This window comes from Acartia tonsa, chromosome 13 (assembly GCF_053477335.1).
Source record: "Acartia tonsa isolate MP-2025a chromosome 13, ASM5347733v1, whole genome shotgun sequence".
Lineage (NCBI taxonomy): Eukaryota > Metazoa > Arthropoda > Copepoda > Calanoida > Acartiidae > Acartia > Acartia tonsa.
This window is the reverse complement of record NC_137272.1, coordinates 23,504,795-23,517,623: the sequence shown is the minus strand read 5'-3', so window position 1 is coordinate 23,517,623 and position 12,829 is coordinate 23,504,795. Positions and strand designations below refer to the sequence as shown.

General features: G+C 29.8%; 2 protein-coding genes across 6 annotated transcripts in view; both read right to left on the bottom strand.

Annotated features, from left to right (window-relative positions):
- Positions 1 to 522: 522 nt before the first annotated feature.
- On the bottom strand, positions 523 to 7,272 carry LOC145335209 (serine-enriched protein-like). The gene is made up of 10 exons (XM_080180943.1): positions 7,235 to 7,272; positions 6,853 to 6,907; positions 6,203 to 6,416; positions 5,863 to 5,942; positions 5,077 to 5,213; positions 4,631 to 4,763; positions 3,814 to 3,863; positions 3,251 to 3,305; positions 3,014 to 3,136; positions 523 to 1,530 (listed from the first exon to the last, which is right to left on the bottom strand). The coding sequence occupies exons 1-10, from the start codon at positions 7,270 to 7,272 to the stop codon at positions 1,459 to 1,461; spliced, it is 957 nt and encodes a 318-aa protein (XP_080037069.1). The 3' UTR covers positions 523 to 1,458.
- A 2,498-nt stretch (positions 7,273 to 9,770) lies between these two features.
- The window catches only part of rsh (Rap GTPase activating protein radish), a 106,727-nt gene continuing 103,668 nt past the window's right edge, over positions 9,771 to 12,829 (bottom strand). For all 5 annotated transcript variants that reach the window (XM_080146082.1, XM_080146083.1, XM_080146084.1 and 2 more), the window contains one exon: positions 9,771 to 12,602. In XM_080146082.1, the coding sequence (XP_080002208.1) occupies positions 12,531 to 12,602 (72 nt within the window). In that variant the 3' untranslated portion in view covers positions 9,771 to 12,530. The remainder of the gene's footprint in view (positions 12,603 to 12,829) is intronic.

Below are 12,829 nucleotides of genomic sequence, written 5' to 3'. Positions count from 1 at the left end.
GCGTAATTTTATAGTTCTTCTTTTGTTTACAGTTTATGGTAAAAAAATTGGTTGTACTTTTTTTACTTCAAGATTCTTTTTTTTCTATATCAACCATTTCATAGCTAATTAAAACAAATCCTTAATTTGAAATAGAAATTATTACTTGTACAGAAAGGGATATTCTTTTAAATTTTGACTTTAGCAAAGTTATTAAATAGAATGTTAATATTCCTTAATTAAATAAAGATATTCGCTTTTGTTATAAATGATTTAACAAACCATTCAATGATTCAAGGCAAGAAATGAAAAATTTTCTTTATATATTGTTTGTTTGTCTTTTTTTTGTTTTTTTTTTGAGTGCAGGAAATTGCCATACTTCATGTTGTTTGTTATTCTAACCAGTTTAAAATTTGTTGAAGCTTTGTTTAATCATTTATTTTACACCGATTTTTTTGTGCTTTCCCTAAAGGTACTAAGTGAGCATATAAACCCATTACCTTATTTTTTGATTGATTGAAAATAGGGAAAAGTGAAAGTTTATTTTTCTTTTTTTCCTAGCCCCTGCGGGGTAATTTAACCCTGCAGAGCTACACTGTAACCAATATGACCTATACTAAGCCTATCTATAGTTAATAAACACAAGAAACCTACCCCCCTCCTCTCCCTTATTTTCAAATTATCTTAAAACAAGTGTTCTATGCTCGACTAGGCACTTTGATGGAAAAGAAACCACTAACTAATTTTGTTTCTATTGAATATTGGGAAAAAGATAATACAACATTAATTGGTTTTTTTCAAGTAGAACTATCATTTAAGCATAATTTAAACTTTAGTTTTTTTTGTAAATCTTATCTTTTGACTTATCTATAGACTTAAATTTTAAATAATTCTATTTGAACAAACGCTTAAAATTTACAAGATTACCAGTAAATTCAAAAAGGAGTTTAATACAATATAATCCAAGTTTTAAAAGTTATTTTTTAGAAAAAAATCTTTTTTGAATATTTTTGGATTGTGTTGTTGGTTGAACTCCTAATTATGAAAATCTTTTTTTTCAAGAAGGTACAATAGTAGACTTGTAGCGACATAGTTTCATCAAAATAGGACAATTCAATAATAATTTGCTTCGGTACAATTTACAAAAAAGGGCAAACATTTTTTTTTGTAAACCATATTTCATTGAAAATAATTGTCCAATTGATGAACACAAAATGAAACATTTAATTATTAGTAAACACTTAGCATAACATTTAATAGCATTATTATTTATAAATCACTATTTATATACCAATAATATTGTTTTTAAAAACATTTACTTTTTTGCCAAAATAATTTTTTGTGTAAATAACTGAATTTTTATTTCCAAAACTAATTACTAGATAATTTTAAGCGTTTTAAGATATATTATTATTGTAAGGCTTTTTAGTCCAAAACTTGATAAAAAAAGTATTTAATTGTAGATTTTAATGTATTTTTTTATTCTTGTAAAGAACAGTAATCAAAGCTTTCCCACTCGCTTAGTTTTGAATCTTGCTTCTGAATTTTTTCCTAAAATAAAAAAAATATTAATTTTGAGATGGTTGTTTGCGAGTCTGTTTTGCCTGAATTGCGTCATATCCCATGATATTAAAGATATAATCTAAAAATGAAATTTTGGACAAATGTCACTTTATAAGTTTGTTGATCAATAACTCCATATTTTTACAATTTTAATAGAAAATTCTTACTGATCTTGGTTAGATTAAGTAATATGAATATTTACTTTTTTTCACAAAGTCTGACACAATCATCCTTGTTATTCTAATAACGTATTTGTATTATTATGCGATTTGTTTTTTAAATGAATGCTTAGAAATGTAAAAATATTATTGAACAAGTCAATTTTTGGATATTAACACGGATTAGAAATTTCGTATGATATTTCATTGCGCAATGAGAAACTGCACTTATAGAAAATGTAGTATCTATACAACGAAATTAAGTAAGTACTGTAGAGTCTAGAGTGGGAAGATACTACAGAGTCTGGATACTTTAGAATCTAGACTTTTAAGAAACTTTAGAGTCCAGGTCTAGACTATGTATTTACTATAGACTATAATGAGTAGATATTGTATTCTGGATTATCTACGACCTTGACTTTGTAGTTACTGTAGAGTTTGAACTATAGAGACATTGTAGAGTATAGATCCTATATACTTTTGTTTCTATACTATGTTGATACTGTAAAGTCTAGTCTGTTGCATCTAGACTTTTCAGGCACTGAAGAGTCTAGAATCATACATACTGTAGTATTCAGACTGCGTAGATACTCTAACGTCTAGACTTTCAGATACTGTAGTATCTAGACTGCGTAGATATTGTGACGTCCAGAATGAATAGATAATTAAGAGTCTAGATCTTGAAGATACTGTTAGAATTTTAAAATACTGTATTCTGAACAACCATTATTTGTTTAAATGACAAACCTGTATAGATGTACTTTGTTAAAAAGAAGCAGTGCCTCAAAAGATAAAAAAAAACATAGAATCGGTTTGTTGAATCCTTATTCCTCACTTGTGATTATTAAACAAATATGAAAATATTTTCACAAACCAATAATATAAAATTTACATTTATGTACTCAAAGAGTTACGTACACCAAGGATAATATTAATTATGTCAACATGTAAAAAGCTGCAAATATAAAAAAAACAATACTAGTTGCTTGACTCAAGGATTCAAGAACAACAAAATATAAATAGCTAACTATCTTTCAATCACACCATTTTCATTATAAATATTTTATTTTGTGGGGGGGGGGGGGGGGAGGTTTGTAAATTAATTGAAAAGTAATACCATTCACTTTAACTTGTCATACAAAAGTAAGCCTATCTAACTAACTTACTGGAAGTCATTCAACGTTTCCTAATTTTGAAACTGTTGTCTGAAATTTTTATACAAGTTATCATAAGTTCTTTAAAATAAATACCAGGTTTTAATTTTTAATCTATGAAACCATTAATCCTAATCATGAAACCGCAAGTGATTTTACCTGAAACTCTTCCAGGTAGCTATCATGGATTCTGTACATTCCAGAATTAGCTTGGTACATTAAAGTTTCTAGAATTCTCTCGTGTTTGATGGCTTTGCTGGGCAGAACACTTTTGATCAAGTCCTAAAAAAATTACAAATATTAAATAAAATAAAAATATGAAAAAAGATTCAATAACAATCTGGACAAAATGAGAGATGCTAATATTTTTTAGGACACACATGTTTTAAAATTTACCTGTGGGGATATTTTGTACAACTTCAAATCTTTTGACAACCTTTCCATACAATTCCTAAAACATTAATACGTTAGTACACCATAAGGTTCTATATAAAAATTTTATTAAAATTACATGCACTATTTACGATAAATATCTTGTAGATTTGAAGTAGGCGTGGCGCGCACTTTCCAACAAAATTTTCATTGAGGGGTTTTATAAATATTTTTTGTTGTTTTGAAGATGGGAAGTTCTAAAATTTTTAAATTATCAATAATTACTTTTAGTGTTACAATCAAGTAAATGATAATTTTAGTTTAAGTGTGACAGATGTCATATTTTTATTTATTATAATATACAGAACTTAAATCTAAAATCTTGATAAAGTTATTTTTAAAAATGCCTATTTTCTTATCCTGTTTTACAAATTATTGTAATAATAAATATCTTTTTTGGTGACATAAAAGTTTTAAACAACAACGCAAAATCATATTGTAAACTTTATCTATTTTCAAATATGTAGCTGGTTCTAAATCAGCGGATATTGATCAGTTTGGAAGCCATACTGGAAATATATATTTACCTAAATTCTAATTTTCCTTCCATTCGATTTAATGCAACCTTTGGTTTCACCTAGATAAAAATACATTCTTTAATTGAAATATGTTAAAATTAAAATCATTATTAGCAAAGCAAAAGTATGACACATTTTATACGTCAGTCTATCTGTACGGCTATTGAGGAAACAGGATTTATTTGGTTGGTCATAGTAAAGGTATCCAAATTAGATTTTTCCTCAAATTGAGTACTGAACCATTTCCTTTATTCAAAATATGAGGGGTTTATATTTTTCCCTGAGTCTTTCCCCTAGATCTGCGGGGCATGTGGTGTCAAAACCTAATGCTGTTGGGCTACCAAGTACCCAATACTACCTAACCTAACCTAAAGTAACATACAGAAAATGAAATCTCACTCCCCCCCCCCCCCTAATATTATTATTTTGAAGATAAGATAAAGTCGGCTTCCGTGATCAATTTGACACTTTGATGGGTTTTGGCGATTTTTCAAACCATAAATGCTACGCTACAATCGATACTTGAATGCTGCCATCCTTCACATATATTTTATGCATAATTTCTTAGAATATAATTTTATTTCATGACATTCTACTTACAACCAGGCTGTATTTTTTATTAAAATCATTTCTTTAGTTTAGAGAGGGAAGTGTTTTATTTGGACAATGTAAAGCGGTTTACCTTACCCCCCCCCCCCCCATAAATAGCATAAAAATATAACGAAGGCGAATCTTTTCTTAAAAATGTAGAAACAAATGTTATTTTTTGTTCGGGAATATGAAATCTTAATGGGCAAAATAAAGCATTTATTGGTGATTTATTGACCTTATTGCTGGCCCACTTGAGCATGGCCTCGAACTTGTGTAGCTCCGGGACCTCCAGGTTTCTGGACATGATCATGGTCACCATGGACTCGGACAGGTCCAGGAAGTGCCGGTTTTGAAAGATTGCCAAGGCCCTGCAATAAAGTGATTTTGTTAGCATGCTTAATCAAGCTTTACTTCTCTATTAGGTACACAATTTTGACCGTACTTTATTTAATAAAATTGACTATATTTTTAGTTTATTGATAGATATGTCATATTTAGAGATTTATTAACAATTACTTCACAAAGTTTACATTAATATTATTAAAACTTTTACTGTATAACCATTGTTTTGTTTAACTTGATAGAGTAATATTGCTGCACTACTTGAGTTTAATTTTTATATGGTTTAGTTGGTCAATTTTTAATTGAACAAAACAATTTTCTTCATCAATATTATACTACCTTGTTTCAATAAAAGCCAGAATCATATTGACTAGCTCACTAGCGGCACAATATCTCCAACAATAATTTTCAAGAGAGCACAGCATCTGACAAGCAATCTCTGTTCGGATAAACTGCTTGGCATGGTGGAAGCTTGCCTGAAAAAAGAGAACTTTTAATTATTTTTTAAAGCAAAAATTTTTGTACATACATTTCTAATTTGTGCTTTTTAAAATCAAGATGCTTTCAACAATTACATAAAAATTGTATGGCATAAAAAAATGATTAATATTTACAAGAAACAACATTAATTAACAACCTTGTAGAAAATCATCCTATTAATTTCATTTTTGAAATTATTGTTTTATATATGCATGACACATTATTTTTTAAATTGTAAATCAAATTTTACAATATAAAACAAAATGTTTAAAATCTTAATTTTTTTCTGCTTAAAATCTTTAAATAAACTCTAAAAAATAAAACTCAAGTTAGACAAATTTAGATATGTAATATTTTAGTTTAGCTTAGCAAAAGACAGATTTTACAGGGAAAAAGACGAATTAGCGCATAGATAAATTGATAATATAACTTTTAAAAAGTTGTAGAGGCGGGAGGAGTATAGCAAAGGTACCATGTCACCCCGCAAGCCGAAAAAGCTGTTACCCTCTGGATAAAAATAAAATCTCAGTATAGGGGGGTGGGGATTCTTTTTATTCTTTTTTTCAGAGGCGGGGAGAGGGTTGGCTAAAACACAATTTAACTTAATACAAAAGCATAAATTGATTTGTTATTCCCTATTAATACCTGTATTAAATCTGGTAGATCATAATGTTCAGCTGCGGATATTAAACCAGGAATAGCTAAACAGGACAGGGGACAGCTTCCTGAAAATAGATCAATGCTTAGCATCTTTTATTTTTCATTCCTTATCCTTTGTTATAAAGTAATAGAATTTCTGTTTGTCTGCCTGCCAAATAATATAAATAACGGTAGGACTGATTATTGCACAATATTCCAAGAAGTATAGTTTGGGTCTTAAGCTATATTAAGATAATAAGGAGATATGGGAGAGGTTTTATATAATGCGATTAACTGAGATTACCAACTAAATAAGTATTAAATATATATAATTTCAAATACACACCTGAATGTAGATAATCCAGCAAAACTTGGAAGGTATCAGGATCAAATTCTGGCACAACAAATTCTGTCTGCAAAAGTTTGTTCTTGTCCACTTTGTGAGCGTCTGCACATACGCTGAGTCGCGGCACGGCCAGATTTGAACCGTCGGCCAGCTTGCCCGGCCGATTTTTGCCGTCTGCCGAACAGTCCAACTCACTTGGCCACTTTCGTTTATCCTATTATAAAAAATTTAGTTCAATTAGACAACATAAGTAACATTTTAGAAGATAAATCAATTCAAATAGATTAAAATACATATGTATAAACATTGAACATGTATGCATAATTGATAAAAAGATAGTATTATATTTCTAAAAATTGATTCTAGATCCTCCCCCCCCCCTCTCACAGAGAAAAATGCCTAAAACAGAATATTAGATAAATACCTATACCGTAAAAAAATTTCTAACAGTGCAGTCAAATCTTTCAAAAACAAGCCGAATGTTGAACAGACAAAGTGATGGATAGATAGACAAACAGACAGATAGACAGACAGAGTGATGGATAGATAGACAGATAGACAGACAGAGTGATGGATAGATAGACAGATAGACAGACAGAGTGGTGGATAGATTGACAAACAGACAGATAGCCGTTGAATCCTTTGTGTACCTGTGTAGCGAGTCGGTCAACTTTTTGTTTTCCCCAGGCTGAACTGATCTGTGTCCTGAAAGATATTTCCTGAGTTAGGCATTGTTTAAAGCAGTGCCGTGCACACCGATTCACCAGAGCTGGATCTTTAAATCATTTTAGTGGTGAGCCAGATCGGGGTGAGCCGAATTTCAGCCAATCACACCGCGGCATTTCGTAAAATGCTGTGCTCTCATTGGTGGAAAGTTGGCTCACCCCGATCTGGATCACCACAAAAATGATTTAAAGATCCAGCTCAGGGGAATGTGTAATCAATGTATTTATACTTTCTTTTCAAAATAGACCCTTTTTGGGTGTTGGGCTGTTAGCCTAAATTTTAAAGATTTTTGCCACTGTTCCTTACCTGTTGCCACCACACAGATGACAGAATGATGTATACATAGGTACAAGTTGAATAGAACATATGCCAACCAATCACTGTTTCACAAAAAAACATGTCAAGATAATTCTGTAAATTTTTATTTGCATAACTAATTTATACATGTCTCTCTCTCCTTCTCTCTTCTACCCAATTTACATTCAGGCAATCTATCTCTCTCTTTCTCCCTCTCTCCCTCTCTCTCTCTCTGTCTTTCTCTCTCTTTGTCTTTCTCCCTCTCTCACTCTCTCTCTCTCTCTCTTATTATATCTCTCTCCTTTGTCCTAACCCTGCGGGGTTACCCAATTTACACGCAGGCTGACACTGGAAGACGTGTGTGCTGTATTGAGATTCATGTTTTTTTCCTGATTTTATCGACGAAGTTAACAGGGAATACTAAAGTCAATATACTTTTTAAAGGATATCACTTCTAATTATGACTTATACCTTTGGGGACAAATTAGGACTAGACCTTAATATTATATTCGAAAGCGCCGGGAAACTAAAGTGCTAAAATTCCTTCCTTTTGATTGTACGACCTATGTCTAGAAGTTCTAAATATGCACAATGAGTTGTGCCTTTATTGGACCCCCTACTCTAATTACTAATGTGATGCATTTTACATAGCAGTAATGGTAAATCTTTTACAATAGTTATGGCGCAGTTTTGGTCGAGATTTGAACCAATTACCTCCCCAACAAACTTGCGGATGCGTTACAGTCGCAGGTCTAAATATGACTTGTAAGGCAACTTGCCACCTAAATATAAATAAAATCAAATATTTAAAATAGAAATAATGATTTTAATTGCAACCAAGCTAAAAGAAGAATTGATAAATTCCAAGTATATTTTCCTGGTTGCTAGGAAGATTTGAATAATAGGCAAATACCAGGAAAGAACTTGTCAATCCTGGCAACAATGCCAAGGCATACATTGCCATTCTGAAAGGCAGTGGCATGCCGGGTATATTTAATAGTCCAAAAGCAACAAGAAAGCACAATGAAGCAGTGTGTTTCAGTTCCATTATCGAAGAAAAATATTCACTATAATACCTTTATTATAACAACCTTAACTAAACCAAAGTTCTTATTCAAAAAAATAAGAGAAACTTTAAAAGGAAACCAATTAAAGATGTTTCTAACAATTAAATTCCATGGCAACATAAAATTCATATTTATGCAAAATAGATGGTTTCAAAATTCATTTGAAAAAAATAGATTTTTACGCTTGGTAGAATTTAAGATGCTTTCTTTGATTAAAATTTACCTTACAGGATTTTATTAGTAGCAGAACTGCTCTACATCTATGTTTCATATTTCTGAACACTCTATTTCTATGGATTAAATTTAATAAGAATTGAAACAGTTTTGTAATTATATTAAAATCAATAATCCAACAAACTTATATATGTTAATCTCTTATTTTTGAATAACTTTTGTATATAATGTTTTTTGCAAACCAAAAACATTGATTACCTTCATTATTGTCACAATAATACAAGGGTAACTACTCTAAAATTGCAAAATTGGAAGTTGTTAAAAAAACCCTTCACCACCTTTATGAATTTGAATTTTATCATTAATCTACGAAAAAAGGAGCCTGTAAGACGACAATCAGAAAAATGTAAAAATTCCATAATTTTTGTCATTTACTTATCTGAAACTCAAAACTTATTACAATGAATTTGGTTCGTTCTGCTACTATGTCAGACCTGTGGTAATGATATGATAGGAGAAATATCGCAGACACAAAACAATCTTACTTCTGGAAAGAGAAAATAATTCATAAATTAATTAATGATTCCAAACCGTTTATTATTAATAGGTTAAAAGATGAACCTATTTCTGCTAAGTCAGATACACGACATGAACAGTAAGGATTGGGAAATACCTTAGCGCAAAACAGGCGCATCTTATTACCATGCACCGTAGCTCTGTGGTAACGCACTGAGTCACGGTGATGAAAATTTGAGTTCAAACCCACTCGTGTTGCAATCACAACATGTTGTCTCAAATTCTATAATGTGGATTCACGCAACCTCCCCCAGTTGCGTTGGAAGGGAGATTGTTAGGTAGTTTGGATGCCTAATAATCAAGTGTATAATACTAACACATCCCTTAATCCTAGGCTCCTCTGAGGAGAGTGTCATTCATTACGGTGACTTAATCTGGGACACCTGCCATACTCAAAATCGGCGAGGGTGAGGTAATAATGAGGAGTTCTCATTAGAGACAGCGTGTCAAGTTATACTTGAACGTGGAGCTTAAACTGGCCCTGGTGGCTATACAAAAGTGTCTCAAAATACTCCAGGAATCTTAGATCCAAACTCTAAGAAACTATGGCTAAACAAAAAAAAACCATGCACAGATAGAACTTCCAAACAAAGGTCGTGCATTCAAAGAGTAGGTTGTTTACAATATTTGGGATGTTAGAGCTACTATAAAGGTTAGCCCTGCATTGCCCCCAGCCAAGAGGTATAAATCAGATAAAAAATAAAATTATGAAACAATTTATATCATTTTAAAATATATATTTGACCATAAGATATACAGCGCATGCGTTCTACATAACATACAATAAACATATCAATATATATATATAACATCTATACATATAATAAACATTAAATAACATGGCTTGTAGTAAAAACTAATTACATAAAGTCACTTTGTATCACATAACAATTAGACAACAAGTAAGACACCACTGCGAGAGAGAGACAAATGTAGGGCTCGGCAGCCGCGTGTCACCCGCGTCTAAGCCTCAAATTTAAACTAGTTTGGTTAATTTCATAAAGAGGGATTGCAATATTGCTAACAGACAGCAGACGCGCGGTTGCCGAGCTCTGGACAAAGGGAAGTTTCCACAATTAGTTTTTTGATCAATTTTGATCCTTTGCTTACTGAATTTGTGTATTTTAGACTTTAGCATGACATTTAATTGCTTATGATTTTCACATTACTAACTTATTTCAAAAATTAAATTTTTTTAATGTATATTCACATTTCTTTTAATATTTTCTAATTTTAAAAGATTGATAAAAACAGTTAGTCAAATTTAGAAGCCAAATATTTTGAAACAAAAATTCTAGTATAGTTTTATAGACATTTGACTATTTCTAATTTCTATAAAACTAGTCCAGATAGAATGTTTGCACTGAAATTTTAAATTGTTTTTTTTTCTTCAATTTCTTAGAGTATTTCCCTAATGAAAAATAAAAAAAAGATGATACTTAAAAATCAATGATAACCGCATGAAATTGATAATGTGCGTTTTTGTACTTATAAAGCTTGAGATTTATATTCAAAATATTGCAGAAATTATATTTTTTTACACCTTGAACATTAAATTATTATTTATATTTATTTTACTCGCTGATATGCAAATTAATTATTCTTGTTGTTGATAAATTTACTTTTTTTAATATCACAACATTATTTTTTTCTTCTTAAAGCGTAATTTTTCAATGCTAAAATAAAAAAATTCTAAACATATTTTTGGCATTGGTAAAAATGTCTACATTTTATAGTTGGCAAAATCCTATTTTTCAACCACTCATTATTTCCCCCTGAAGTATGTCAGTTTTCATCTAAATTTGAGATATTTAAATTGATACTACAGAGGGGAGAAACGTATCTTTATTGCATTTTTTAAGACAAGGGGAAATTATGAGGGGTCCACTGCTTAAACAAAAGATTTTACCAATTCTTTTATAACTAAACTTTAAAACCTTAAAATAAATCTGATTTTTTTCTACATATTCTACGTATCTTTTTTTATGAAATTCTAATGGTTTACAGTACATATTTTTTTTATACAAATAAGCGTTGATTTAAGCGTAATTTTATAGTTCTTCTTTTGTTTACAGTTTATGGTAAAAAAATTGGTTGTACTTTTTTTACTTCAAGATTCTTTTTTTTCTATATCAACCATTTCATAGCTAATTAAAACAAATCCTTAATTTGAAATAGAAATTATTACTTGTACAGAAAGGGATATTCTTTTAAATTTTGACTTTAACAAAGTTATTAAATAGAATGTTAATATTCCTTAATTAAATAAAGATATTCGCTTTTGTTATAAATGATTTAACAAACCATTCAATGATTCAAGGCAAGAAATGAAAAATTTTCTTTATATATTGTTTGTTTGTCTTTTTTTTGTTTTTTTTTTGAGTGCAGGAAATTGCCATACTTCATGTTGTTTGTTATTCTAACCAGTTTAAAATCTGTTGAAGCTTTGTTTAATCATTTATTTTACAACAATTTTTTTGTGCTTTCCCTAAAGGTGCTAAGTGAGCACATAAACCCCTTACCTTATTTTTTGATAGATTGAAAATAGAGAAAAGTGAAAGTTTATTTTTCTTTTTTTCCCTAGCCCCTGCAGGGAAATTTAACCCTGCATAGCTACACTGTAACTAATATGACCTATACTAAGCCTATCTATAGTAAATAAACACAAGAAACCAACCCCCCTCCCCTCCCTTATTTTCAAATTATCTTAAAACAAGTGTTCTATGCTCGACTAGGCACTTTGGGGGAAAATAAACCACTAACTAATTTTGTTTCTGTTGAATATTGGGAAAAAGATAATACAACATTAATTGTTTTTTTCAAATAGAACTATCATTCAAGCACAATTTAAACTTGTGTTTTTTATACATCTTATCTTTTTACTTATCTATAGACTTAAATTTTAAATAATTCTATTTGAACAAACGCTTAAAATTTACAAGATTACCAGTAAATTCAAAAAGGAGTTTGATACAATATAATCCAAGTTTTAAAGGTTATTTTTTAGAAAAAATCTTTTTTTGGATATTTTTGGATTGTGTTGTTGGTTGAACTCCTAATTATGAAAATTTTTTTTTTTCAAGAAGGTACAATAGTAGACTTGTAGCGACATAGTTTTATCAAAATAGGACAATTCAATAATAATTTGCTTCGGTACAATTTACAAAAAAGGGCAAACATATTTTGTAAACCATATTTCATAGAAAATAATTGATGAACACAAAATGAAACATTTAATTATTAGTAAACACTTAGCAATAACATTTAATAGCATTAGTATTTATAAATCACTATTTATATACAAATAATTTTGTTTTAAAAACATTTACTTTTTTGCCAAAATAATTTTTTGTGCAAATAACTGAATTTTGATTTCCAAAACTAATTACTAGATAATTTTAAGCGTTTTAAGATATATTATTATTGTAAGGCTTTTTAGTCCAAAACTTGATATAAAAAGTATTTAATTGTAGATTTTAATGTATTTTTTATTCTTGTAAAGAACAGTAATCAAAGCTTTCCCACTCGCTCAGTTTTGAATCTTGCTTCTGAATTTTTTCCTAAAATTAAAAAGAATATTAATTTTGAGATGTTTGTTTTTGAGTCTGTTTTGCCTGAATTGCGTCATATCCCATGATATTAAAGATATAATCTAAAAATGAAATTTTGGACAAATGTCACTTTATAAGTTTGTTGATCAATAACTCCATATTTTTACAATTTTAATAGAAAATTCTTACTAATCTTGGGTAGATTAAGTAATATGAATATTTACTTTTTTTCACAA